This window comes from Chaetodon trifascialis, chromosome 9 (genome assembly GCF_039877785.1).
Source record: "Chaetodon trifascialis isolate fChaTrf1 chromosome 9, fChaTrf1.hap1, whole genome shotgun sequence".
NCBI lineage: Eukaryota > Metazoa > Chordata > Actinopteri > Chaetodontiformes > Chaetodontidae > Chaetodon > Chaetodon trifascialis.
Window position 1 is genome coordinate 5,283,282 of NC_092064.1, and position 25,963 is coordinate 5,309,244.

Consider the following 25,963-nt stretch of genomic DNA (forward strand, 5'->3'; position numbering starts at 1 on the left):
CACTATGAAACATTCCATCAATCTACAGCGTATTTGTTCCTTCCTTCCTCAAATTCAGTTTTGAGTGCTGCAGGTAGCCATTAGCTCTGAACTGTGTCCCTCTGTCTTTATGTAGGATCCCAATTCAAATCGCATTGCCCAGTGGTTGGATAAGGCCATCGATAGCGGCATCCTTGATCTGTCCCACCCCATGATTCCTGAGGCGGCACAAGGAAGCTACATCATCACCGCCTCGACGGACAAAGGAGAGCAAATATCCCACAGCTTTGACATCAAGGAATACGGTCTGTTGCAGTTGCATGCTGAGGAAAAAAAAAAATCAGAGAATGTCTCACATTTCCCAAAATAATAACATTTGATCTGTGTTCGTGTTCAGCTGTAAGATTACTGATTCGGTTTCTTCTGCTTTAGTGTTGCCAAAGTATGAAGTTAAGGTTCATCTGCCCAGTGTGATCACCATCCTGGACAAAGAGGCCACGCTGCAGATCTGTGGAAAGTGAGTGTCCCACCTGAACAGGCCAGAGGTTAACACTGGCACTGAAGTGTAGGACTTTATCAAAGTCAACCTGAAACTTTAATTCTCCTGCCTCTCTGTGCGAGGACATATAAACTGTAAAGCTACTGCATCGTTTTCTATTTTCTAAAGACAGTCAAACCAATTTAAGACACTGTGTCTGAGCTCCAGGTCTCACTGTGTGTCTCCCATTGAAGGGGCTCACTGGCACCTGAGGGCCAGACACGTCATCAGCTTCCACTTTGAGCTAATGTCTGTCCACATAGCACAAGCTGTCAGCTGTGAGTGATGGAAGCTGTCTGTCCCTTTACGACATTTGGGAAACCCATTGTGCCCTTAAATTCGTATTTAACGTGCTCGCTAACGTGAGCTTTGATGTTACTTTTTATTTACGTGTGAGCTTGTTTGCCAGAAGATTTTGACCTGAAAGGCCTTCTGTGAATCAACCTAAAATAGGGACCAGTTCCTAAAAACAGCATCTGCGTATCCTTGTGTTTTTTTCCTGCAGATACACCTATGGGAAACCAGTTGTTGGTTCAGTGAAGGCTGTGTTTTGTAGGAACGCCATCCGGTTTTACTGGTATTCAAGTGTCCGAGAAAGTGACCAGTGCAAGACGTATGAACTGACAGTGAGTCTTCCAGATAAAAAACAAATTTGCAGTTGTCAAAGCTCTTCATTCATTTGATATAAATATATATATATTTTTAAATGAGCTTCTGTTCTTATCTTGTAGACGGATAAAAGTGGCTGTGCTACACAAATTGTGAACGTGACGGAGTTTTCCCTCAACAAGAGCATGTACGATGACAGCTTTGAAGTGAGCGCTGAAATGGAGGAGTATGGCACAGGTAGGCTGACTGAATGCCGGATGCTGTTCATGAAGTAATCAGCACTGGTTGCTGATGAGCTGCCTTCTGTTTGTTCGCTACCATCTAGGGGTCGTTCTTAAAGGCAGCGGGCGGACCAGCTTCAGCAGTCACATCAGAACTGTCTCCTTTGAGGATGTACCCGCTGCATACAAACCGGGCATCCCGTTCGAGGGAAAGGTAAAAAAAAATATGGTTGAATGCTACTGATTTTAGTAATTCCTTAACGTTCATGCTCTCAGGATGAATTCTAATAACCTGATTTAATAACTAGTGATCCTCTGACTTTTCATGAAGGGCCGTCATCATCATCATCATCATCAGCACTTTGCTTCATGACTTTGTGTTCAGTGCTATTTAGTAAATATTAGCATGTTAGCTTGCTGTGAAATGTGTCTTTGTACTCGTACCCCTGATTTCTTGTACTTATAGAAGCATGTATGCATTCACTGTGTGCATGTGCGCAGCTGTCTGTACTGTGTGCATACTGAAGCATGATCAAGACTTAAGGGGTGCACTATAACTAGATTCAGACTTTTTAATATTCACAGATATTATGGGAGCCTCCTGGATAACATAGCAATACTGTCCTCTGGTCATCAGTTTTAACTTTCAATTTTATTGCTGAGACATTTGTTTTATCCATCAGTTTGACCAATGGCTCTACCAAACACATCAGTCACATTAAATACACATACATTTTCATTTTCAGTCCTTCTGGAAATGCTGGAGAATGAGGATAATCAGTAGTATCAGTATCCGTAGTAATTAGTATATTGGGCAATGGTGAAGTTTTTGTCTCAACAGATTGTGCTTCTGTGGCTTAGCTTCTGCTTTCTGTCTTGTTGGCAGGTCAAAGTGCTCGGTCCAGACAACAAACCTGTCGCTGGTGAGCCAGTGTACCTGTTTGCCAGCAGCTCCCAAAACATAACGCTCACTACAGACATGAAAGGCATGGCTTCGTTTTCTTTGGACACCATCCTCTGGACCAACGTTGTCACTCTAAGGGTTGGTCACTTTTTTGGAGTTATTCTTTTTTCTGGACAAATGAATTCAGTTTAATCGTTCCATCCTATCGCTCATGTGAGGTGAACAACACAGACCTGATTTCTTATTAGATTTATCTATTTTTTAGATTTGGTTTAAAGCTTGTTCATAGTTAAAAATTAGAGGTTGACAGAGTGAAGGTTGTTGAGTGAAAGATTGACCTTTGACCTGTGGCTGTTTTGTTCGACAGGCGAGTTCTAGAAAGACGGAGGATAATGAGCCATACGTGGCCAATATGCGTAGACCAGAGTACAGGGCGGCCTACCACCACGCCGCAGCATTCTACTCCAAGAGCAGCAGCTTTCTGAAGCTCATGCAGGTCAACGAGAAGATCGCCTGTGACAAAGATGCGACTGTGCGTGTCCAGTTCATCATCCAGGGGGATGAGCTGAAGAAGGGACAGGAAGTCCTCGACTTCTTTTACCTGGTAAGATGATGAGCTACTGTCAGTATTTTAAGACCCAGCTGGTTCAGGCCGTATCTTAACTCTGTCACTGTCAGCACAGCTGTAGAGGGAAAATGGAGCAGCGTCCTGCTGAGTCTTTATATTTTTAGAAATCAATATGGCCATCGCTGTGCTGTTCAGAGTGTGCTTTCTATTCATTGACTTTGTCTCTTAAAAGGCTTTTTGCACAAAGGGGTGGACCTAACTGTGTAATGTGCCTGTGCTGTGTTTCCTTATAGGTGGTGTCCAGAGGTGGAATTGTGCAGCACGGTCGTGTCCCAGTGGCTGTTAAAACAGGAACTGGTAAAGAACGAATGTTACTGTAACTAAGACAGCTATCTTGAAGGAAAAGTCTGGTGATAGTCTGCATTTCTCTTATTGTCAGCAAATGTCATGAAAACCAACCAACAATGAATTGATGCTATGAACATGTTTTTTTCTGTGTGGATAAACCCACTGTAGTTTATGTTACTGTCACTACCTGCTCAGCATCAGATATACAGGCAAGAGGGACAGACAGGCTGGGACTATTGAGTGTATGTTTTGTGACATGGACAAAGATTTTGTTGGTTTTAGTCTTGTCTTGGGATTTGTTGACAATAACAGTATTAATCCTTTGATTTCATGGGGTGAACAACTCGAGGACAGCCTGAAGTAGCTAATTTGTGGGCCGGTTTCATTATCTTAATGGTTTAGGCACAATGTCAACCCTGGTGTTTTTTCCTGCTGGGGACCTACATACCTACATTAGCTTCAGGCTAACCTAGCAGATTATTATTTGCCCATGTGGAGAAAAGGTTGTGGTTTAAAATGTCTGGTTTGTTATGAGCAAAGTGAGAAAATGTATTTTTGTGTTTTATGTTTTTGAAAAGGGTCTCATGTCACATCTTCTTGTTTTTCTGTGTGTCTGCCTCAGTCAACAAAGGGGAGTTTTCCATATCACTCCATCAGGTTACAAACCTGGCACCGTTTGCCCAAGTGGTAGTTTACACTGTGATGCCCAGTGGAGAGGGTGTGGCCGATAGCCAGGACTTCCCCATTCAACTCTGCCTCAATAACAAGGTACAACCTCATTGACCCATTTAGACTTTTTCAACATACAGTTACAAGAAAAGACTCAAAGTGTGTATGATATACAATAACATATGAAGACATATGCATTGTCTAGTAGTTGTGATCTGACCTCTTCTAATCAGCTGTCAGACTAATGACCCTACTCTGGTGTCTCCTGTGCAGGTGTCTCTGAAGTTCGCCTCCCTCCAGGAACTTCCAGCAGAGAAGACTACACTGACTCTCCAGGCTCACCCAGGCTCCATGTGCTCCGTCAGAGCCATCGACCAGAGCGTCCTCCTGCTGCAGTCAGAGCAGGAACTCACTGTGGACTATGTACGACACCGATCCTCAGTGCTAGCTTGACCCATGTTAACATCTGCACCTCAACCTTCTGTTCTTACTGGAACTTGTCTTGTGTCAGAGTTGAGAGGAGTGGAAACAGTTCTAATTGATTTATGTACAACGTATAGTGTACACTGGCACCGTGTACCTGCTGCATACACTGATGGCTTACCCAGCTCTGTGTTCATGTGTGTTTTTGTGCAGGTGTACAACCAGCTGCCTCTGCAGAAGCTGTCAGGATACAACTATGAGGTTGAAGACTTTGAGCCATATCCCTGCTACCCCATGCCAGTGCCAGAGATAGAGCCTGACATAGAACCAGAACCGGAACCAGAGGTCCAACCACAACCAGGACCAGTAGTCCAACCACAACCAGGACCAGAAGTCCAACCACAACCAGGACCAGAAGTCCAACCACAACCAGGACCAGAAGTCCAACCAGAACTGGAGACTGTGGTCGACTTGGGGGCAGCTGGTCGAGCAAAGCGCTCAATCTACTTTGGACCGCCCAGTCAGAAGAATGATGTCTACAGCATCTTTAAAGTAGAAAATTGGTCATTTTGATTGGTTTTTAGAGCGTAGGCTACAAGAGCTGATCTGTCTGTCTGCATTTAGAACAGTTGTGGTCTTTATTCTGTGTTCACCATATGATCAACTCATTTCCAGTATGTGACTTCACAATCTCTAATTTGGTTTTATCCTCTCTCTGTCGCTGTCTCTCCTTCTAGGAAATTGGAATCAAAATCCTGACCAACTCCGATGTGAAAAAACCTTATAACTGCCATGAAAGGAACTATGAGTTGTTTTACTATGATGCTGGTATGTTTTATGGCTTTGCCACTGTTGATATTGACCCTCAAACAGGAAACTACCATTATACTGTAAACTTTATGTAGTAGATGCACCTGGAGAGATAGCGTTCCGAAAGGATTTGGGGCCTCACCCTGTTGAAGATCAAGCTGGAATGACCAAGGAGACTATTAGAACACACTTCCCTGAGACCTGGATCTGGGAGCTGGTTACTGTTGGGTAAGTTTAGTTGTGTAATTGTCGTTTTTATTTTTTTTTTTTTGTCCATGTGTTCTTAGATCTCTTAGACTCTCCGGTTCCCATGGCCTTCAACATGATGCCACAGAGTTCAAGTGGTGTACTGAGAGGTAAAGAGGAGGAGAAGAAGGAGACCGTCAGGACATTCTTCCCTGAGACCTGGATCTGGGACCTAGTTACTGTGGGGTAATGATAATATATCCCCTGAAAAGGGTCAACACATTAGAATTCATTTTCAGACATTTGTGCCTTTTAAACACTGACACTTCCTTCAGTTTCTTACATCATCTCAGATGTGTTTTCAAATTATGTCTTATTACGTCTTACCTGTTAGACTGATGATTTGTTTTTATTGTTTGTTCTTTTTATCAATTAACCATTTAGTTGAGACATTTCTAAAATGTCATGACAGTCAAGATATCCAGTTTACAAGGATATTAGACTGAGAAAACGCACATGGCCAGCAGTTTGTAAATGCAGGTTCACCAAAAATTGCTGAACAGAAATATCTGAACTGTTGGATGGTTTACCATGATATTCTGTACAGACATTCATGATCCCCAGAAGTAGCTATGACCTTTGTGACCACCAGCAAGTTGACGTCATCTGGCATGAGGTGGACATTTGTGGTTTGACTACCATGTCTCAACAACTATCCTGATATTTCATGTTGCACCACTTTCCGGGCAAAATTCCAGTTTATCCAGTACTTTGGTTATTGACGCAGCTGTACGTTACTTCTTTGCAACTTGCTAAATAGCAAACGCTGACACACTAACATGCTGCATTAAGCTGATGACATAAACATTATACCTGCAAAATATCTGCCTATTACCATTGCCGTTTTACACATGTTAGCATGCAGACATTAGCATTAGCTCAAAGCACAACCTCACAATGCTACTAGCATGATGGTAGAATTAATCATGTTGAATGAAATGTCTTGAATCCTTCAGCTTGTTTGTGCAGACATTCATGGTCCCCAGATGAAGCGTCCTAATGACTTTTGCAATTTCCCGTAACTCTGGAGATCCATCATGCTAACCATCATTGCAAGTCTCAGAGGCAGCCTCACAGAGCAGCCAGTGCGCCTGTCGACTCTTGATCTTTTTAGAAGTGAAGACATCGTATTTAATCTTTGTAGCTCAGTCAAACTCTCCAGAGGATAGAGCATTCCTCTTGCACCCCACCGAGCCAAACACACAAGATATCTCATCATGTGCTGAAACAGACTGTCACAATATTATCAAAGTGTATGTAATATCATGCATTCGTGCTTTCACCGATAGATGTTTAAGGTGAACTCTGTTCTACCTGAGCTGTTTTCAGTTTGGCACTTGCTTGTATGTTCGTACAGAGACAGTGGGTCAGTGAACGTGGAGAAAACGGTCCCTGACACCATCACCAAGTGGGCAGCTGGAGCTTTCTGTGTCTCCTCTGTGGGCTTCGGCGTGTCGCCTAACACTGGGCTGACTGCCTTCCAGCCGTTCTTTGTCAGTCTCACCTTGCCCTACTCTGTCATCCGAGGGGAGGTGTTTACACTCAAAGCCACTGTCTTCAACTATCTCTCCAAATGCATTATGGTAATTTCTTAAGGTCTTATAGATGGAATTTATTTAAATGGATTCATTAATATGAAAAATATCTGCTGATTTTTGTTTGTGAGTTTTTTGTCTTTGTTTCCATCTGCAGGTGAAGATTGTACTGGCTGATTCAGACCAGTACACCTTCAGAAACTGCGAGGGCTGCCAGTACAGTGTGTGTCTGTGCGGCGAGGAGAGCAGGACCTTCTCATGGATTGTAACTCCAACTGCCCTAGGTATCTTTAGATAGCTGACCAGAAACAATGCTACCTCAATGCCATTCCAGTTGGAATATTTTTATTTTTATTTATTTTATTTTTTTTTTTGCAAATCACATAAGCCTATCAGTGTTATTCACCTCTATGACATGCTGTATTTGCACTGTTAGATTGTGTATTGTATGTTCCTTTGGCAGGCTTAGGGTCAGGGTAGGGTAGGCCAAAGTGAATATGACTTGAATAATCTGTGCTTTAGTCCAGAATATCAGTAGGAAGTTCAATAGGAATTTACCAGAGTTTTTTGTATTTTTCAGTGAGTTCAGCAGCCTGAAAGATAAATCTATCTTTCAGTGTTCAGAAGTTATTAAAAAATCTCAGCATCCAGTTCGCTGCCACGGCTGCTGCTGCATTGAGGACTGGTTTCACATCTTTCTTTTCTCTGGAATTTGGAGACTAGATTACGCTAAGAAAAAAAACAGTGGAAAAAATAGATTAATAAATACAACAACTATGTATGTATTTTTACTAATTACAAAAATGGAATGAATTGCACATGAAAATATATCCAAAATGAAGAGAAGTTTGTAGAGAATTTTCAGGTCTCTCATAATTATTATGGGATGGAGGGGCTGTTTGGCCCTGACTACAGCCCACCACAATCTAATTAGCTGCTTTGTGAACTGGAGCCTTTTTACGTATTTCTTTAGAATGTTAAATATGTCTGACTAAATAGCACTCAGAGTTTTAAGAAAAAAAATCTTAAATGTTATCTATCAAATCACTTTTATTAAAAGTATTGCCAAATTCTGATTGATTGACACATTTGATCACCTCTGCCCACTCCAAACCTTTGGGAAGAGCACAGAAAAAACACATTTGGAAATCTCTTATATAAAATAACCAAAATGATTTGAAATTTGGCACAAAAAAAGAGGTTTTCATTTAAGAATCTGTCAGTCTGACAAAAAGCTTATTGAGGAAAATATGATTTCAAGGACTTCCTTTTAGCTTAAAAATGCATAAAAAACAACATTCATATTGGAAATAGTACTACAACCTAAATTTGACAAGAATAAAGCACGATGATGGTTTTACACTTGATGCACTGATTTCATACTGTAATGAAGTGAATGGTATGAAATGCATGAATGTGTATGAAACACACACTAAAGTCTAGTGATAATGTGCTCGTGTAGAGGCTTTTCAAGCCGAGACAAAGAATCGGGCGGAAAGACTAATTATAGAAAACAACTTCACTCAAAATCAATTCTAATTGTGATGTTAACATCTGTGCAAAATATCACCGGTTAGTTTCCATCCAAAAATATTGATTGAACATGATTTCAAATGGTGTCAACCCCTCCTTGCTTCCTCACTACCTACCCTCCATCTGACTGTTATACTGCTGTCACTAATAATATAATGCAATCCTCACATCTTTCTAATTAAATCCTGTTGTTGTTTGTTCCGTCCAATACCAAAGTTAGACTTTCAGTCATAAAGATGAGACAGAACAAGCTAATTAATCTGTATTAAGGGCACTGACAGCTGTTGCGTCGGCACTGCTGGAAGCAAAGACTGTTGTTGTAATGCTGCCTAGCAGAGGATTTCTATCAGCCTCCATCAGCAGGGATGGAGACGAGGCCCTGATGAATGTCAAATTGCGCTCCTCTTACTCCCCCTTAGAGGAATGCTGACAATTACTTGTACTAACAAGTCAGGTAGTATCTCTGACGAAACACTCAGAAACCTCTCCCTCGGGGGGTGATCTGTACTTGTCCTCTGTGTGAAGGTTTGTGGGCTGTGAAGAAAGGGAGGGAGGGAGAGATAGAGCAGTATGGGGGAGAGGCAGTATAATAAGGCAACAAATAGGGATTAATGAGGGTGAATAAGATAGGAAACGGGGGAGGAGAGAAAACGGAGAGGAGGGATGGAGGAACAGGGAGGATAATGAGTCGGATTGAAAAGCCGATGGAAAAGCTGTTTTGCCTCGGTACACAAAATGTGACAGTTTGACAGGGAGCGGGAGCGCTAATCAATACAGCCACGCTCTCAGAATAAGACTGTATGTGTGCACACAGGTCAGGTGAATCTGAAGGTCAGCGCAGAGGCCCTGAAGACTGACATACTGTGTGGCAACGAGGTGGCCACCGTCCCCAACCAAGGCCGAATCGACACAGTGGTCCGCACGCTGCTGGTGGAGGTCAGTGACCCTCAAACGCATCACCAAACATGGCACAAGATTGTAGTGTGATACGGTTAAAAACCCCTGCTAGCAGTGCTGCAGCTAAGAATTTATTCAGAATTGATTATTCTTTTACTTTGATACTTTCTTTGATTCGTTCAATTGATTCATTTTAATTGTCTGAAAAATGTCACAAACTCAAAGTGAGTCTTCAAATTTCTTATCGAGAGTAAAAAACTAAAGGATTAGCTCTGTAATAAGTTTACATGATACATGACAAACCATTTCAACTCATGAATGTCCTGAAATATCAGATTTTTATTTTCATCTCTACCTGTTCATTTTCTCTTCAGTACATGTAAGAAATTAGGTAAGACTTTATAAATACAATAATAACACCTGAGATTTTGACAGAATACTCAGACATGAACATATAAATAAAAACAGGAGATTGCTGTTACAAGCATAAATACACATTAATACAAAGAAGCATCAGGAAGGTTCCTAGTGTGATGTGCCAAAGTTCAAACAGTCACATATCCATTTAATAAGGAGGCCTACACTTGTTTTTTCTGGAGCCTTTAACATACATTGAACACACTTGTGTTACTCCTGGCTGCCTGCTCTGCTCTGTTATTTTATTCAAGTTATTTTACAGTCTTCATGTCCTAAAAGCAGTAAAAATAATGTTGTAATAATGTTGTCGACTGGCTCATCAACATTATATACCCCGCTTGTGGCCATTTGTTCCTGCTGAAGACATGCATCTTGAATAACTGGCCATATAAAGTATTATTACTCAAAAAGAAGCAGTCGCTTTCTCACCACTGGCTTCAGTAGTTCTTAACAAACGTTACTCAAAGGAAATAGTTTTTAGAGGACTATTTTCTGCAGTGGATTAATCCACATTTTGTGTTCTAGTCAGCTTTTGGGCCAACAGGAGGGTGTATGATTAAATCAAAACAAGCTGCATGGTAATGAAAGAACACGTGACCCAGTGTAACAATGGAGCTCTATGGCACAGAGGAATAACATGTCAGCCTGTGGTACACACACCATACTTGTTATAGGACTTGTTCTGATGCCTTTTAATGGTACTGATATCCTTCACTAAAATCACTCTCTTTGTGTCTCTCCACAAGGCTGAAGGAACGCCACAGATGGTCAGCCATAACGCCCTCCTCTGTCCTGCAGGTGAGCGCTGACAAACAGCCTGTGTATCAGCGTCTGTTATCTCACGGTGCCTCAGGGTGAACGGCCATGTGGATCCTCTCGTGCAGAAAACTTGATAAAATACATCTTTAACTGTCATTCTGTTGCGCTTGTACAGTAGAGGATGATTGATTGTCATTATTGTCAAGAAGAGTCTGTTTTTGTCAGATCAGAGATAAGAATGGAATGGATGGTTGTTGTGAAAATCCACCGAGTCAGAATAATGAATAGCGAGCACGCTAACCCACTGACTTTTAATCCACTCGTCAGGGCAAAAAATGACAAAGCCAGGATACCTTTATCTTAGCTTAGCATAAAAACTGTTAACCGGGGGAAACGGCTGGCTGTGTCCACCAGGAGAAAATCATTCTCTCATCTCTAAAACTCACTCACTCACATGATACATTTTATTTGTTTAATGGGATTTTATGAAGGATTTGTGCTAAGCTAACCAGCTGCTGGCTCTAGCTTCACATTCACTGTACAGACATGAGCGTGGCATCGATCCTGTCGTCTAACTCCCAGCAAGAAAGTGAATAAGCGTATTTCCTGATGTCAGACTGTTCTGTTAAGCTCTCTCCTTTGTGTGTCATTGATGTGTGTCTGTCCTGCTCTCTGTGTTGCCAGAGGGGCCTGTGGAGAAGAAAATCTCTCTCCTGATGCCTGAGATGTTTGTGGCTGGATCAGCCAGGGCCTCTGTCTCTGTACTGGGTTAGTGACTATTTGGAGAAGTCATTTCTTTGCTCAGGCTTTATTTTCAGCTTAAGTCCTGCTAAGAATAAAATCTTGGCAGGGTTTAATCTTGGAATCTGTCTCATCTCTCTGCTGTTGCTTCTGCAGGTGACCTGATGGGCCGGGCCATGAAGAACCTGGACAAGCTCCTGGCCATGCCGTACGGCTGCGGGGAGCAGAACATGGTGCTGTTTGCTCCCAACATCTTCATCCTCAACTACCTGAAAAGCACGGGTCAGCTGACCCAGGAGATTCAGGACAGAGCAACACGCTTCCTGGAGAGCGGTGAGTTGATCTGACCCCTGTGGGACTGCCAGTGGAGAGACAGCCCGTCTGGAGCATTGTTCCAGTCTGCGTATTATCTTTGGTTGAAAAGATCCATCAATTCCCAAAATGTTTTTCAGTTCCAGAAAATCATACCTTTGTATGGTGTCAGGTGTCTGGTTCAGACTGGTTTAAACCAGTTTAGAATAATGAATGTCCCGCTTAGAGTTGCCTGGCTGGGTTCAGACAGGGTCATCCAGCAACAAAAGGGGATGTGGCTCAAACCACTGAGCTGACCAATCAAATACATGAAAGTGACTGTAGCTATGTACAACTATGTAAGCTCAATGCCTTATATCCACTGTTTGCCTCACACTCATGTGTGTGTGTGTGTGTGTGTGTGTGTGTGTGGTGTGTGTGTGTGTGTGTGTGTGTGTGTGCGCGTGTGTTTGTGTGTGTGTGCGTGCGTGCGTGTTGTAGGATATCAGAGGGAGCTCACTTTCAAGCATGACGACGGTTCCTACAGTGCTTTTGGGAAGAGCGATGAGTCTGGAAACACCTGGTCAGTAAACCAGCCTCAGTAACATCATGAGTGAATGCTGCTTAGGATGCAAACACTCCATAATGACACTGTGTAAGAGCCATGACATTTACATTTTCTGTGAACATATAGGAACTGGTTACGAGCTTGAAAAGTCAGTTGTTACCCAACAAGTAATATTTCAGCTAATATGAGAACATCTCTGGTCCTATATTGTAATGTTTTTGGAAATAATGGAGCACATATCCTACACTATCACACATTATACAACTCTTTATTTCAAATAGTGATATTTATTATATTGCATTTTACATATTAAATAATTTCTAACACATTTAAATTTAATAAAAAGTCCAACTACAACTGTCACTAAAACTCCAAAACATATGAACCAAACTAATATGAATAGTACAATATGTTCATGATTATATAACTCATAATATGTTTCAGTTGCATCAGCGGTTATAGAACATTTTAAAAGCTTTGCTGCTAAACTGTGAACATTTTCAGCTCAAATCTCACACTTGGTTTGATGGGAGAATAAAAACGACATGCAGACACAGTGGGAGGTGTTTGGCACCAGCAAGGATCCTAATAATTTACTTTATGGGGAACCTGCCAGAAAATATTAATATTTGCATTTAATGGGCTTAAAGCACTGTGCCTCTGGGGATTTAACAAACCCTTTGCTGTTTGAAAGGGTGCTGGGCAGTTTGGCAGTTGTTGAGTGTGTGTGTGGGTGTGTGTTTGAGGTTCGGAGAAACTAGGGCTCTCAAGTGTTCAGTTACATTAAAATTCTATGAGGAGATTGAGTGGAATTGTCCAAATCACTTAAAATAGAACAAGGACTTGGTTTTTATTTAAAACTGCACTAATCAATATTTTTATACCAACTCACAAGACTAATTGTAATGTGACAGGCGATGATTATAGAGATGAACCCACAGCTTTTTTAGCCTCTTTTACCTCATTGTTTTGGTTTTCAGGCCCACAAACTCTCTCTCATCAACCCTGTTTCCAGACAAAGCATACAGCTGTTTTCAGTATAAATGCTCTGTTGAATGTTGTATGCTACCTTTTCAGCACCAAACCGCAAGCAAAGTTAGTGGCTAGCTGGGAACATAGTGGAGCACTTAGCTGCTAAAGAGCCAGATGTTTCAGCATGTGGTGGAGACCAAAGACAGAGCTAAAAGGAAGCTGAGTGTTGGACATGTGGTCACAAATAGGACTCAAAAGACTGCATATGTTGCTATCTGCTTGCTGTATCTGTAAATAAACAATTGGTGGCTAACATTCAACTCTATAAGGCATGCCATTGTTCTGTTTACAGCTTGGTTTGCTGCCCCCAAGAGGCCAAAAATTAAATGAATGCAGCTTTAAGTATTTTTGTGCACATTTTTAAAATATCAAAGTGTGAAACAGAGTTGACTGTATCCATACTGATTATAGAGCAGTACGATATGTTTACTGTAGTGCAAGGTAGCATGTCTGTAACTGGTTTCCTCAGAAGCATTATCTACGAGTATGTGTGAATACATTATTCAAATATACGGGGTGTGACTACTTGCTGCCTGTCTGTCAGCTCCAGCTGTCTGTATTCTGCTGGGCTCACGTGTTGCACAGAGGAAAAGGATTGTTTTGTTGTGGATGCAGCTCAGACCAAGTGCCCGATGTTGGTGTGAGGCTGGTTATGTAATTGTCCTGAAGCTGGGTTCATTTTGGGGTTACCAGCACACGCACACATGGTTAGATTTGTTTTCTAAAAACCTTCTGTGTGTGTGTGTGTGTGTGTGTGTGTGTGTGTGTATATGTGTTGTCTGTATGTGCGTGTATGTGACCCTGCAGGCTGACTACTTTTGTGATGAAGTCCTTTGGCGGGGCCAGACCGTACATCTTTGTGCATGCCAAGCACATTAAAGATGCCAGGCGGTGGCTTTCCAAACTCCAGCGGCCTGATGGCTGCATCAGATCTGTGGGAAAACTCTTCCACAATGGCATGAAGGTAATGAGATCAGTGTGAATGTGGTCATTTTAGATGGAAGAATTGGGTTTCACATCCGCTGCTTTCGGCCATTTGGAGCTCTGCATGGGTGAATTTCTCCTATAAGGCAAAATCACAAAATTAGCTTAATGTGAGGAGCAATTAGCATAGCGCTGCGAGTGTGCAGAGAGTGCCCCAGGCCTGCAGGCAAGAAACACACACACACACACACACACACACACACACACACACACACACACACACACACACACACAGAGCAGAAGAAATGCCCCAAACAAATTATTGCTAGCCAGTTCCTCACAAACTACAGCATCTCCTGAGTCTGATTAACGCCAAAAAACCATGGCGACTGTGTTTGAGGAACAGAGCAACAACCACAGAGCTTTTCCTAGGAGGGAGCCAGGTACCCCTGTTTTAGAAGTTATGGATGAAAAGCTTTTTCCAGGCACAAGTACTGGCTGAATACTGTGCACTATGTTTATAACTGGTAAAACACACCTATATATAAAAAATAGGACATCCAAGCATTTGCTGAAAATATTAACTCTTTGCCAATATACAAGCTGTTGACAAGCTTAAACTTGGGTTACATTTCGAGTGCCTTGTGAAGAATAGAGAGGTGTGTGTTTCATTCTTGAGTTTATTTTCTCAGGAAAGGAAAAAAGGAGCAAGCAGAACTCTGTGCGGCTTTGTTCGCTTAGATTTAATCAAGAGTTTAATAGCCAAGGTCCCTCCAATTAGCAGTAACTGAATCACTTTTGCCACCAAGTGAAAGCACACATTTAGTGCTCGATGACACTATTAAGTTTCACACATTGTTCCAGGGCAACAGAGCCTCAGACGAAGTGCTGTGTTGGAAATAATGAATATCTGTTGATGAAAAGAGCAAAATATGGGGCACTCTGGTTGCTTTGTGGTGTAAGGTGTCAGTCTTGAACCACAATGGCTGCAGTTTGTGCCCAGACTGGGATATTTGTTGCAAGTCATCCCCCATCTCTCTCCTGTCCTTTCCTGTTGTCTCATTGGCAATGTGGTCTGGCTAATAAAGGCATTAAATTCCCCCCAAAAATACTTTTGAAATAAAAAAGAGCTATGTGTGGAGAAATGGATGATGTGGGAGGACAGGAATAAGAGTTCTGAAAAGGAAAGAGTTTCATGTAAGGAGGTTGAAAGGAATCTGAGCTTGGCTGTAGGTGTATTGTAGCATCTGTGAGAACATACAGAACAATAAGAGCAAATGTTCTGAAAAGTCAAACAAAAACAATCTAAAATTTCCCATTTAGTGACACTGACTGAAAGGAAAGCACAAACCAATCTGCTTGCTCCTGCTGTGCTCCTGTTTCCAACAGGGAGGAGTGAGTGACGATGTGTCCCTGACGGCCTACATCACCGCTGCCCTGCTGGAGCTGGGCACCAACGTCAATGTGAGTCTGACGTGACTCTCCTCCTCCTCAGGCCTTCACGTTCACCTTGCTTCATTCTTATGACTGGACCGCCAACGCTCATTGATTTCTTGTCACGTTTGCTTACTGTGCTGGCAATTTTCTGCAACCAGGGTCCTGTGTTTATGTTGAATGACAGATGGCTTCATTAAAAAGAGATTGTAGACAGGACATTTTGTAGACAGCAGGTCAAACTTATGAGCATGCTCTGTAATGATCAGCATCCTCCAAAGAGATCTGGAAAGAAACGAAATGTGGCATGTTTCTAATTTCTGTTTGATTTTCTCTTTTTTTTTTTGAGATAACTTAAATACATTTTTGATGCGTTTCTTAGATGTCCGCAGTTCCTCATAGCTTTAAATAGTCCATCTCAGGGGCTGCGACTCTAATTTTTGGAATCCTCATCTTTGTGTTTTCCTGCGGCGTGACAGGACCCCATGGTGCAGAAGTGCCTGAGCTGTCTCAAGGAAGCAGTGGCCGGCCGGCTGGACAACCTGTACACCACCGCCCTGCTGTCCTACACCTTCACTTTGGCTGGAGAGGATGACATAAGGACCAAACTCATCACATACCTGCATCAGAAGTCCAACACAGAGGGTAAGACGGTAGAACCATCGGCAGCATCTGCACTTCTGACCTGAAGTCTTTAGTTGAAAATTTGCAGTTTAAACACAAAAAATGGCTGAAATAGTTAAGCAGTTGAAGTGGACGCCATGAGACAAATACTGAAAGTTGTGTAAAGAAAGGTGTAAATAGAAGTGCAGAGAGAAGTAGGAATTTGAGTTCAAGAGTGGGCATTGAAGGAAGTTGAAGCATCAGTTGCAGCTGAAGCACTGAAAGCAGTTGAAATGTCAGTCAGAGTGTAGGTGATGAATCGCGCTGACAGTTCCAGCTGAAGTGGAAGTCCTGAAAGATGTTAGCTGAAGTGTGACCACTGAAAGCAGTTGTAGGAAACTGAAAGCTGAAGAGATGTTTTTTTGTCAGGTAGCAACATGACAAATGATTTCAGTGTAAGCAATCAATTAATGCAGTTGAAGTGTCCGTTGACATGCTGGTGTTCAAAGTAGTTGACATTTTCGTTGAAGTGGAAGCACTGAAGTGTGTGCACTGTAAGCAGTTGAAGTGTCACTTCAACTGAAATCTGTTCAAATGACAGTTGACATGTAGTGAGTGAAAGCAGATGAAGTGTCAGTGAAAGTGGAAGTGATGAAAGCACTTGAAATGTCTCTTAACGTTAATGAGTCAGCCGTGTGATGCACCCACTCCAGGTGTGAATGTTTCATGCATTGAGCACCAATGTGTTCTTTAAAGTTGTGGTCTGTCATTTTTATGCTGTTTATACTATCTTGTGCTTTCTTTTTCACTGTAGTATTTATGTTCTTATTAGATGTCATCTTTGAACTTCCTTCCCTTTCATCTCACGATCTCTTTTTTTCAATGTTCAGGGTTATTTCATCGTTTGGCTGTTGGTATTATAAAAGTTAAACAGAGGAGATGGTCATATCCGTGATGGAGATTTTTAGAACCAGTCCTATCTAACACATTAAAACAGCTTCTGTAACAGACTTAACTGTATGGAAATGTGTAGACTGTACACCTTCATGTGCTCATTCGTTACTGGATGACTCCATTGCTCTGACTGGCAGGTGGCACCCGTCACTGGAACAGAGCGGGGGCTTCTGGGAAAGGCCTGGACTCTTTGGAGGTGGAGATGACCTCCTACGTGCTGCTGGCTCTGCTCTCCGGTTCAGCCATGCCAGAATTTGGTCTGGATTACTCCTCCAGCATCGTCCGCTGGCTCGCTCAGCAGCAGAACCCGTACGGTGGCTTCTCCTCCACACAGGTAGGACAGATCACACACAGGGGGTCTATGGGAAGCCTTTAACCCCTCTAACTGCTTTTAATGACACGTCTAACCTCTCTTCTCTTCAGGACACCGTGGTGGCCCTCCAGGCTCTGGCTAAGTACGGCGCTGCCACCTACAGTGAGGAGGGCAGCACTACAGTGACGGTGACATCATTAGGAGGACTGAACAAGGAGTTCACGGTGGATCAGAGCAACAGGCTGCTGTACCAGGAGGAGAGGCTGAGCGAGGTCCCTGGAGAGTACACGGTCAAAGCCCAGGGACAGAGCTGTGTGCTGGCACAGGTACGAGCAAGCACACGACGAACACAACCCGTGAAGCAGGAAGCTGTGACTGAAGGGAAACGGCGCCAAGTTAGGGATGAAAGAGAATATGAGGAGAAAAGAAGAATGACTGGCCGAGTATGAAGTAAAATAGAAAAAGGACATGATATCAGTAGATGAAAGCTGTATCACACCGTTAAAAACACTCATAAATATATACTGATAAGATATGTAAGTTCCTCTAATTTAGAGCCAAACCAACACATCAGCAGACTGATATCAACCGATAAAGTTTCAGAGCAGGAGACAACAGCATTATATTTTTGGCAGTATTTCAGATATATTTGACTTTATTCATTTATCTTTTTGTATTTAAAGCTGTAATTTAAAATTAGATTTTTGTTATCAGAAATCTGTATTGACCTCAAAACTTCACTATCAACCTTGCAGTAATCCTGAATACGTCATTCAGTGCAAGTGCTTCATTAAACACGAGCAGTTTCAGTAAAACAGCTCTTGATATTACACATTTCAGAGAAGTGGCTCTTTGATCCGAACCACATCAAGCCATGCAGGTAATGATCAGGTGTGTGTGTGATATTATAGTGTGGATAATGGATCTGTCTCTCCACAGATCTCCATGCATTACAACATCCCTCCTCCCCCTGACTTCTCTGCCTTCAACATTTCCACCAACATCATGGCCAAGTGCAACATCAGCCGGCCTCAGCTCATCCTCTTTGTGCATGCCAGGTAGTGTGTGTGTGTGTGTGTGTGTGTGTGTGTGTGTGTGTGTGTGTGTGTGTGTGTGTGTGTGTGTGTGTGTGTGTGTGTGTGTGTGTGTGTGTGTGTGTGTGTGTGTGTGTGTGTGTGTGTGATGACTGATGATTGGTTACATTTTTTTATGAACTGACCAGCACACACTAAGTTTGAGTTGACCTCAACAAATTGTATTACTGGTACTATTCTCTGTGAACAATCACTTTGGACTTCAGAGGAAACTTATTCTACTCGAGTTGCATCAGCAAGTAATAGAAAACACAGATTTAATGCACAGAAATAATATGACAAAAAGCAGCTGCGTGAACGATGTAGTGGCTATAGTTCACTGTTTAATAATGAGGGGAAATCTGCTGGCCTTCAATAATAACTTTGACCTTTACACAAACCAGCCAGCACACAGACCTTTGTTAAAGTTACACTTGCTACAACCACAGTTCATCACCATTTTTAAATACTGTTAAATGAACAGCTGATTTTTTTTAAGTTAAAATTCTAGAAAATGATTGCTTTAGTAGTTTCAGTAGCACACTGTACTTTTAGATGTTTGGCTTTATTCAGATTCCAGCTCCGTTTTCTCTTGATGCTCTTGAAGGAGCAGCTTTAGAACATTCTGTCCTGACAGCAAGAGAGAAATGTTACGTATGACAGAGCTGTAGAGACATAAATCTGCCAGATCACTGAGATTTATAATGTTCAGATATTCGTTTTGTATAATTTCAAGATGCTGAATAGTGTCAAATTTTGTCCATCTGCACCTTAAACTACAAGGACAATCCAAAGTGTCAGAGCAGCTGATAAACACAGCAGATGAAGTGAAGCTGCAGAATGTGAGTGTCACAACTGTAGTGTTTGACTGTGTGTGTGTGTGTGTGTGTGTGTGTGTGTGTGTGTGTGTGTGTGTGTGTGTGTGTGTGTGTGTGTGTGTGTGTGTGTGTGTGTGTGTGTGTGTGTGTGTAGGTACCAGGGCAGGAGAGAAGAAACGAACATGGTCATCATCAACATCAAACTGCTGTCTGGATACATTCTGGATCAGAGCTCCCTGCAGCTGGTCAGTTCTGCAACATCTGTGCAACATTCAGCTGTGTTTATGTGTTTGACTTTACTGACGGCAGCGTGTGCTTCTGCAGCTGAAGAGCGACCGCTCGGTGAAGCGTGTGGACGTGGAGGAAGGCTTCATCAACATCTACTTAGATGGGGTAGGAAACCCCGACAGTGACTGTGTCTTTGTTTGTGTGTGTGATGATAGTGACATATTGTTCATGAACATCAAAGTGCAGCCATGATGCTCTGTGTGCTGACTTTACTGTGTATATACTCAGTGTGTGAGGCTGCAGCGAACAGCAGAGCACACAAGGAGTGCTGTTCAGTAACGTAGCATAGCCGAGCAGAGAAATCCTCCTGTGCGTATGAGTGAAGAGTGATGTTGTAAAGAGTGTTTGTGCTTGCAGATGAGGAAGGATGAGACAAAGATCTACAGTGTGACACTAGAGGAGGATCAGCCGGTCAGGAACCTGAAGCCAGCCGTGGTCAAAGTCTACGATTACTACCAGACAAGTAAGAGCTGCATTCTCGTCTCGTGTGTGTTTCATGTTCCGTCTCCTTTCTGAAAATGATAGCGACACTGTTGTCTTTTCTCATTCCCCATGGTTGTGTATGTGATGTGTGTGTGTGGTCGTATTTGCAGGTGATGAAGCAGTCACTGACTACACCTCCCCCTGTGCAGAGAGTAAGTAACAGGTTATCTTTGCTGTATTTGATACATAACTGCTAACACCCCTGTTCCCATGTTACAGGCTTTGATTACAAAATTGTGTCTGAACCAGTAATCAAAGTGAAAATTACAATGAAATATCATCCCACTGGCTTCTAGATCATCTAGACCGTCAGTGGTGTAAATGGCTGGTTTGAAAATTTGTGCACAAATAGTGTCACTCATTGATCACAAAGTATATTACTTACTTGCTTTGGCTCAAGTTTCATTGTTTCAGTGTGCAAAATACTACAAATTATCCAATTTCTATATTTATAACTGTTGGCATTCCAAAATAAAATGACGATCAAATAATCAAACAGTTACTAATTCTCAGCTAAGCGGAGTATTAAGCCGTCATTTGATCAAGATTCTACAAATAGCAAAGACAAAAAATGTGCAGTTTATGCACAGGTCAGTAAAGTAACGTAAGACTGACCTCTGAATGTTTTCATTGTATTTATTGGGTGTGTATGGCTGTAAACATACTGTAGATGATGAAGTATAAAGTCTGCTTTTAAACTACAGTCAATCTTTGACTCATACAAGAGAAAACATGATTGTGCTTCACTGCATCAGTTCAAGTTTTTATCACTTATAAATCACCTAAAACAGACGGAGCTACAGGAATGCTGGAAATCACTAAATCACCATTTACACTCCCAACAAACACTCAATACATTACAGCATTTGACAGTAATCACAAGGAAAGAAATTAGATTTTTTTATTTTACCACTGTCATATATCGTGAAGCAGTGGTGGTGAAGTAATTAACAACGATGTTGTAGTTCTGCTCATTAGTATAAAATGAAGTTGAAATGCTTGTAAAAACATGTTGCATTGATCCACTAATATGAGGCGTCTGTATTCAGAGCTGAGCCTGTGATAAAGACGGCAGTTTGTTTGAAGAATTTAGTGCCGTGAGAGCGTGCACTATGGAAATGAGGCAGAACAATTATAAAATACTGTCAAAGTGGTTGGATTTTAGGGAAAAGGGGATTTAAGCTAAACGTGGTATTTATCTCTCCACTGCAACGTGTAAACAGTGTTAGTACTGATGAAAAGTGAAACGAGGCTCTGCTCACTAACGTCAGTAAATGTTGTCACTGATAATTGGCCTTGCAGACCAGGTCTGTGCAAACAGTGAGTGAGGCTGCACATGACTGCAGGTAGTTTCCAGGTAAATAAGAGACTGTTTACTTTCCAGGTGACACCATCAACGAGCTGTAAAACCCACAAGGAAATCCTGCGAAAAGCCCCGATGGGACTTCTTTCAGATGGAAGAATCACTGTGTCAGAGAAAGAAACTTCTAGATGTTTATTTTTTTTTCTTAGACCATTTCTTTCATTTTTTTTGTTTTTTTTTTACTTCTTTTAAATGTTTTTAGTTGTGTTTCATTGAGTGAATCCCACTTTGGTGTAATTTTAGGAGCAGATTTTTCCATTTGTTTTAGCTTTTTGATTGTTGTTGTTGCTCTTGCTGTCCCACGATAGGCTCGTCCTCGTCCTTCCACTTATGACCGTTAGTAATGAACCAGTAATCAGTCAGCACGAGAATCCACACAGCAGTCCCTGCTGTCGCTCTCCTCAACACTGGAACCTTCACATTAAAACCCGCCGAGCTCAAGACAACAGACGACGTTCTGTAACAGTTCTGCTTTTAATAGATTTGACAAAATCCATATTATTCATACGTGAAAGTAACGCATGAGACATACAGGGTACCAATAACACAGTATGGTCCGAGTATCGATTGAGTGTGTGTGTGTGTGTGTGTGTGTGTGTGTGTGTGTGTGTGTGTGTGTGTGTGTGTGTGTGAGAGAGAGAGAGACAGGATCTACTTTCTAGAAAAACAAAAATACAGTCTTGTGAGTGCTACGTGAGTTATTCTGTGTGTGTGTGTGTGTGTGTGTGTGTGTGTGTGTGTGTGTGTGTTTTCTGCTGTACCAGTAAAAAAAAAAAGGTAGATTGATACATCACTACCATACAATTTGAAATGTAACTGACTGACAATAAAATTTCTAAAATGACAAAAATAAGTAAAAACTGTACTTCTTTTCATACAATACTGTTTCATTTCAGAGTATTTTTTCCTCCAGGCATCCTCTTTACAGTATATTTAGTTTCCTTTCTTTTCCACATAGATAACGACAGTAACGTATATACCACCTACTATCAACAGACATGATTTAACAGCCTTGCCAGTGTTGAATAGTTTGGTTTGCACATGTTCACTGTGCAGGGAGAGTAAAGGCAAGGGGGACAGAATATATTAAGGTCTTTTCACTAGTCTTCTTTTCAAAGTAAACGTGTCACTATCTCAGGCACCACAACCATAAATTAGTATCACTGTACCAACACATGAAACTAAACGACAGTTCCACATGCTCCAAAATCACAGCCTAGTTTGTCCTCTGCTTCTACAAAACTGAAAACAGCATCTGTTCACTACGAACTGTTCACGCTGCTCATGGCCGATCGATAGATTCACAATGTGATGATCAACACTGGACGACACAGAGGCCAGGCGAGCCCGGCCAGTTACAGTCTGTTAAAGCTGAACTTTTTTTCTTTTTTTATATCCATATCATGCAGGCAGACCTCAGCTCAGTGGGGATTCAAAGAACTTTTCTCATTGATGATGGAATTAAGTGATGTTATTAAATTAAATAACAGATTTTCTCAGAAGGCAAACAATGGCAATCAATAATGACTAATGTAAAAAAACTATTATAGATCTTACAACCAGATTTCAGGAGGGTGCATAGTCTCATCTCACCATTTGTCACCATCTACTGTAGGAACCCATCACTGTGCAAATGCTCTGTGTGATTGACGGGATGATCTGAGGACTGATGAAGCTGGCAAACTAAGTTGTGATGAGTTAACCTTTCACTACTGTATGTACAAAAACATATCCAAGCTCCTTTTGAGCACACTGGTTTAACGTCCTTGTGGAACTTACTTTCTGCATCTCTGATTGGTTCTGATTTAAAGGAGCACTCCAGCGATTTTTAGTATTGCAAGTCGGGGGAACTTACGAGAGATGGATTAAAAAAAGAACGTTTGAAATTGATGCAGCTGATGATTGAAGCCACAGAAGACATTATTCAACTGTCCCCTGTGATGAGTAAACTGACTTTGACATGTAAAATTGCCAGAGTGTTCCTTTAATAATATAAATGAACATATTTTGTACACTAAGAGTTGAAATTAGAGCAGTGAACGAGCTGATCCCACTGAGCTCTGAGCCTTTCGGTATCTCTGCCTATGACAGGCAGACGTCCTCATGGTGTTGTAGAAAACCTCATGCAGACCTGTCCACACACGGCATCACAGCTCAGAAACACAAATGAAAATGCATTCACACATCGTAGCCTTCCAGCAAGGCTATGCTGGACTCAGACACGGCATCAATAACAACACATAGTCAAGGCACAGTTCAGAATTGCATTAGTCCGTGTTTTTCATCCTGTGTGGTCCTGCGTCGGTGTAGCGCCCTCTAGTGGTTTTGCTTCAGGCTGGCAGTGATGATGGCTGCTTCCCAGCTGTGTAATAGCATCATCAAGTTAGCTAAAGGCTACTTGGCAAATACAGCTTTTACTGTTGCGTGCGCACATAGGTATACAGTTTGCACCTTGAGTTGGCAACATAGCGGCATCAGACAGACAGTGAAATATTCATATTCGTCATATTCACAAGTACACTGAGAATGTTGCAGCTATGGTTAGACCAATATGCAGGCTGCCTGGGCTCAAATCTTTGAGTGTTGGATATCATCCAACTGAGAGGATGCAGCTCTTTTTATTACATTACAAATTAAATTATTTAAAGATTATTTAAAGGTATGTAGAGCCTCACTCGTTCAACCTAGCTTAGCACAAAGACTGCATGCAGATGGCTACTGAAAAAGCTGTCAAAGGAAGAGGTGATAAATGAAGTGTATTTCACAAGATGCCAGACTTTTTAGGAAATACTTTGACAATTTTTGGAAACGCACTTATTGACTTTCTGACCAGAGGACTGATAAATGTGAGCCAGGAGTTAGTTTAGCCTAGCATAGCACTGGACACAAAGGGAAAAGGTTAGCCTGGCTTTGTTGACAATTCAACAGAACCTGCCTACCAATTATACAAGTGAGCTATAACATGTAGTGAGTTTTACAACAGACCCAGGCTAGCAATGTCCCCTTGCAAGCTAAGCTAACTGCTGGCAGCAGCTTTATGTTTAGCATTCAGATATGTATATCCAACTGTTGACAAGAAAGCAGCTAGAGCTTAGAGAATGAAGCAAGGGCCAGGATGCTCTTAGCTTAGCTTAGCTTAGCTTAGCATAAAGACTGGAAGCAGTGGTAAAACTCACTGGCCCAACGAAGAAGTTCCAGCACGAAATTTGAGCTTGTTATATTTACGTTCTAGCTTTTAACATTCTTTCACCTCCTCTCTTCTTCCAGTCTCTAAGCTAAGCAGTCTCCTGGTTCTAGTATTCTATATTTTCAGTGCTCTGGGTTAAGTGGAGCCTTTTTACTAATATTTTAAGATTTTTTTTAAATATAGGCTACTGAGTAATGTTGATCAGCAGCTTCCACACTCACATTAGTACTGGCTTTTCGCAGCCTATATCAGTCGAACCATAGAGAGAACTGCAGAGTGAACTCCTGAGCTGTAGTCAACAAAAAAACTTTCAATTACTTTGGTAAGCCTGTGTGACGTAATGTGACTGGGACGTCGCTTAGTGATGCCTTAATGGACTGACAATTCTGCATTCAGTGTTAGTGTTCAGTCTCAGAGCAGCACTGAGGTGAGGTGACCGTGGATGCCATGTTTTACTGTGTTTCACTGTTACAGTCATGTGTGCTGGACTCTTTTTTTTTCGGACTAATTTCTATTATTTCTCATAGATTCATACATTTTGAATAAGATTCTTTTGAATATATTTTCTAAATTGATTACACCCTTTGATTGAAGATTCTTTTAAACTCTTTCTGTCTAAACTGAGCATCGCCATGATGGAACACTCAAACGAAACATTGGCATTACGTCATTTGGCAATTTTGTCTATACGTAAAAAGAAAGAAAGAAAGGAAACAAATGATACAAAAGATTCAACAAACAGTAACTACAAGATCTCCATTTGGCAATATAGAAAGGCTTTTTAAAAGTCTTTGACAGGTATACATTTTGGTTTATATACAGATGTGTGTGTAAGTGTGTGTGTGTCCTCCAAGGGCTCCCTTTTTCAATCCAAACAGAATCATGTAGAAAATGTGGAGGTGAAAACATCTACATAGTAAAATCAAAATGTGAGATTAAAAATGAAAAGTAACAAACAAGGCGCTGTGTCCGCAGTGGACTGGAAACAGGGAGGGCCTGTCGAGTCTGTGATGGGAGAGTCCCTGCCCAAACGCTGTGTGTCTCAGTTCATAAACTGCGTGTATCCCTCCGCTCCTGTGACGATCACATCCATCCAGATCCTCATGGCCTCCGCTGAGGGGGCCACCACGTAGTAGAGGCGGTCGTGGGTCTTCACGCAGAAGGTCAGGGAGGGATTCGGACTCTGGAAGACGAGACAACAAAGAGGACACTGGAATCACAGGCAGATTCATAGAGAACACCCTCTCTGCTTTCTCTCTGTTCCCTACGCTGAAGCTGATCAGGCTGCAGCTACAGATGTATAATACAGGCTGCTTTCAGCCTTTCACAAACTGCTTATCAGAACTGCACTAGATGTCAATGGAGACATCTTCAATTTAACTGACTCTAATGAGGCATTTGATGGAAGAACACGTTTCATAACTGGAGTATCAGT

The 25,963-nt window shown here is 41.8% G+C and overlaps 2 protein-coding genes across 7 annotated transcripts in view; one reads left to right on the forward strand and one right to left on the reverse strand.

The window, feature by feature from the left end:
* LOC139336874 (alpha-2-macroglobulin-like protein 1) overlaps positions 1 to 22,221 on the forward strand; it is a 28,055-nt gene extending 5,834 nt beyond the window's left edge. Inside the window, exons 6-36 of one of the 3 annotated variants that reach the window (XM_070971168.1) lie at positions 116 to 284; positions 412 to 496; positions 1,023 to 1,143; positions 1,249 to 1,363; positions 1,452 to 1,561; positions 2,234 to 2,389; positions 2,619 to 2,855; positions 3,113 to 3,176; positions 3,790 to 3,935; positions 4,110 to 4,259; positions 4,473 to 4,811; positions 4,997 to 5,087; positions 5,357 to 5,501; positions 6,673 to 6,898; positions 7,008 to 7,134; positions 9,198 to 9,319; positions 10,444 to 10,495; positions 11,141 to 11,224; positions 11,354 to 11,530; positions 11,990 to 12,071; positions 13,896 to 14,052; positions 15,402 to 15,476; positions 15,926 to 16,091; positions 17,141 to 17,337; positions 17,427 to 17,642; positions 18,256 to 18,374; positions 19,362 to 19,452; positions 19,532 to 19,600; positions 19,853 to 19,958; positions 20,089 to 20,130; positions 21,363 to 22,221. In XM_070971168.1, the coding sequence (XP_070827269.1) occupies positions 116 to 284; positions 412 to 496; positions 1,023 to 1,143; positions 1,249 to 1,363; positions 1,452 to 1,561; positions 2,234 to 2,389; positions 2,619 to 2,855; positions 3,113 to 3,176; positions 3,790 to 3,935; positions 4,110 to 4,259; positions 4,473 to 4,811; positions 4,997 to 5,087; positions 5,357 to 5,501; positions 6,673 to 6,898; positions 7,008 to 7,134; positions 9,198 to 9,319; positions 10,444 to 10,495; positions 11,141 to 11,224; positions 11,354 to 11,530; positions 11,990 to 12,071; positions 13,896 to 14,052; positions 15,402 to 15,476; positions 15,926 to 16,091; positions 17,141 to 17,337; positions 17,427 to 17,642; positions 18,256 to 18,374; positions 19,362 to 19,452; positions 19,532 to 19,600; positions 19,853 to 19,958; positions 20,089 to 20,130; positions 21,363 to 21,385 (4,059 nt within the window). In that variant the 3' untranslated portion in view covers positions 21,386 to 22,221. Of the gene's footprint in view, positions 1 to 115; positions 285 to 411; positions 497 to 1,022; positions 1,144 to 1,248; positions 1,364 to 1,451; positions 1,562 to 2,233; positions 2,390 to 2,618; positions 2,856 to 3,112; positions 3,177 to 3,789; positions 3,936 to 4,109; positions 4,260 to 4,472; positions 4,812 to 4,996; positions 5,088 to 5,164; positions 5,298 to 5,356; positions 5,502 to 6,672; positions 6,899 to 7,007; positions 7,135 to 9,197; positions 9,320 to 10,443; positions 10,496 to 11,140; positions 11,225 to 11,353; positions 11,531 to 11,989; positions 12,072 to 13,895; positions 14,053 to 15,401; positions 15,477 to 15,925; positions 16,092 to 17,140; positions 17,338 to 17,426; positions 17,643 to 18,255; positions 18,375 to 19,361; positions 19,453 to 19,531; positions 19,601 to 19,852; positions 19,959 to 20,088; positions 20,131 to 21,362 lie in introns of all 3 variants that reach the window. The other 2 variants (XM_070971170.1, XM_070971171.1) reach the window with 2 other exon arrangements.
* The window catches only part of phldb1b (pleckstrin homology-like domain, family B, member 1b), a 104,520-nt gene continuing 100,353 nt past the window's right edge, over positions 21,797 to 25,963 (reverse strand). For all 4 annotated transcript variants that reach the window (XM_070971164.1, XM_070971165.1, XM_070971166.1 and 1 more), the window contains one exon: positions 21,797 to 25,711. In XM_070971164.1, coding sequence (XP_070827265.1) covers positions 25,571 to 25,711 — 141 coding nt within the window. In that variant the 3' untranslated portion in view covers positions 21,797 to 25,570. The remainder of the gene's footprint in view (positions 25,712 to 25,963) is intronic.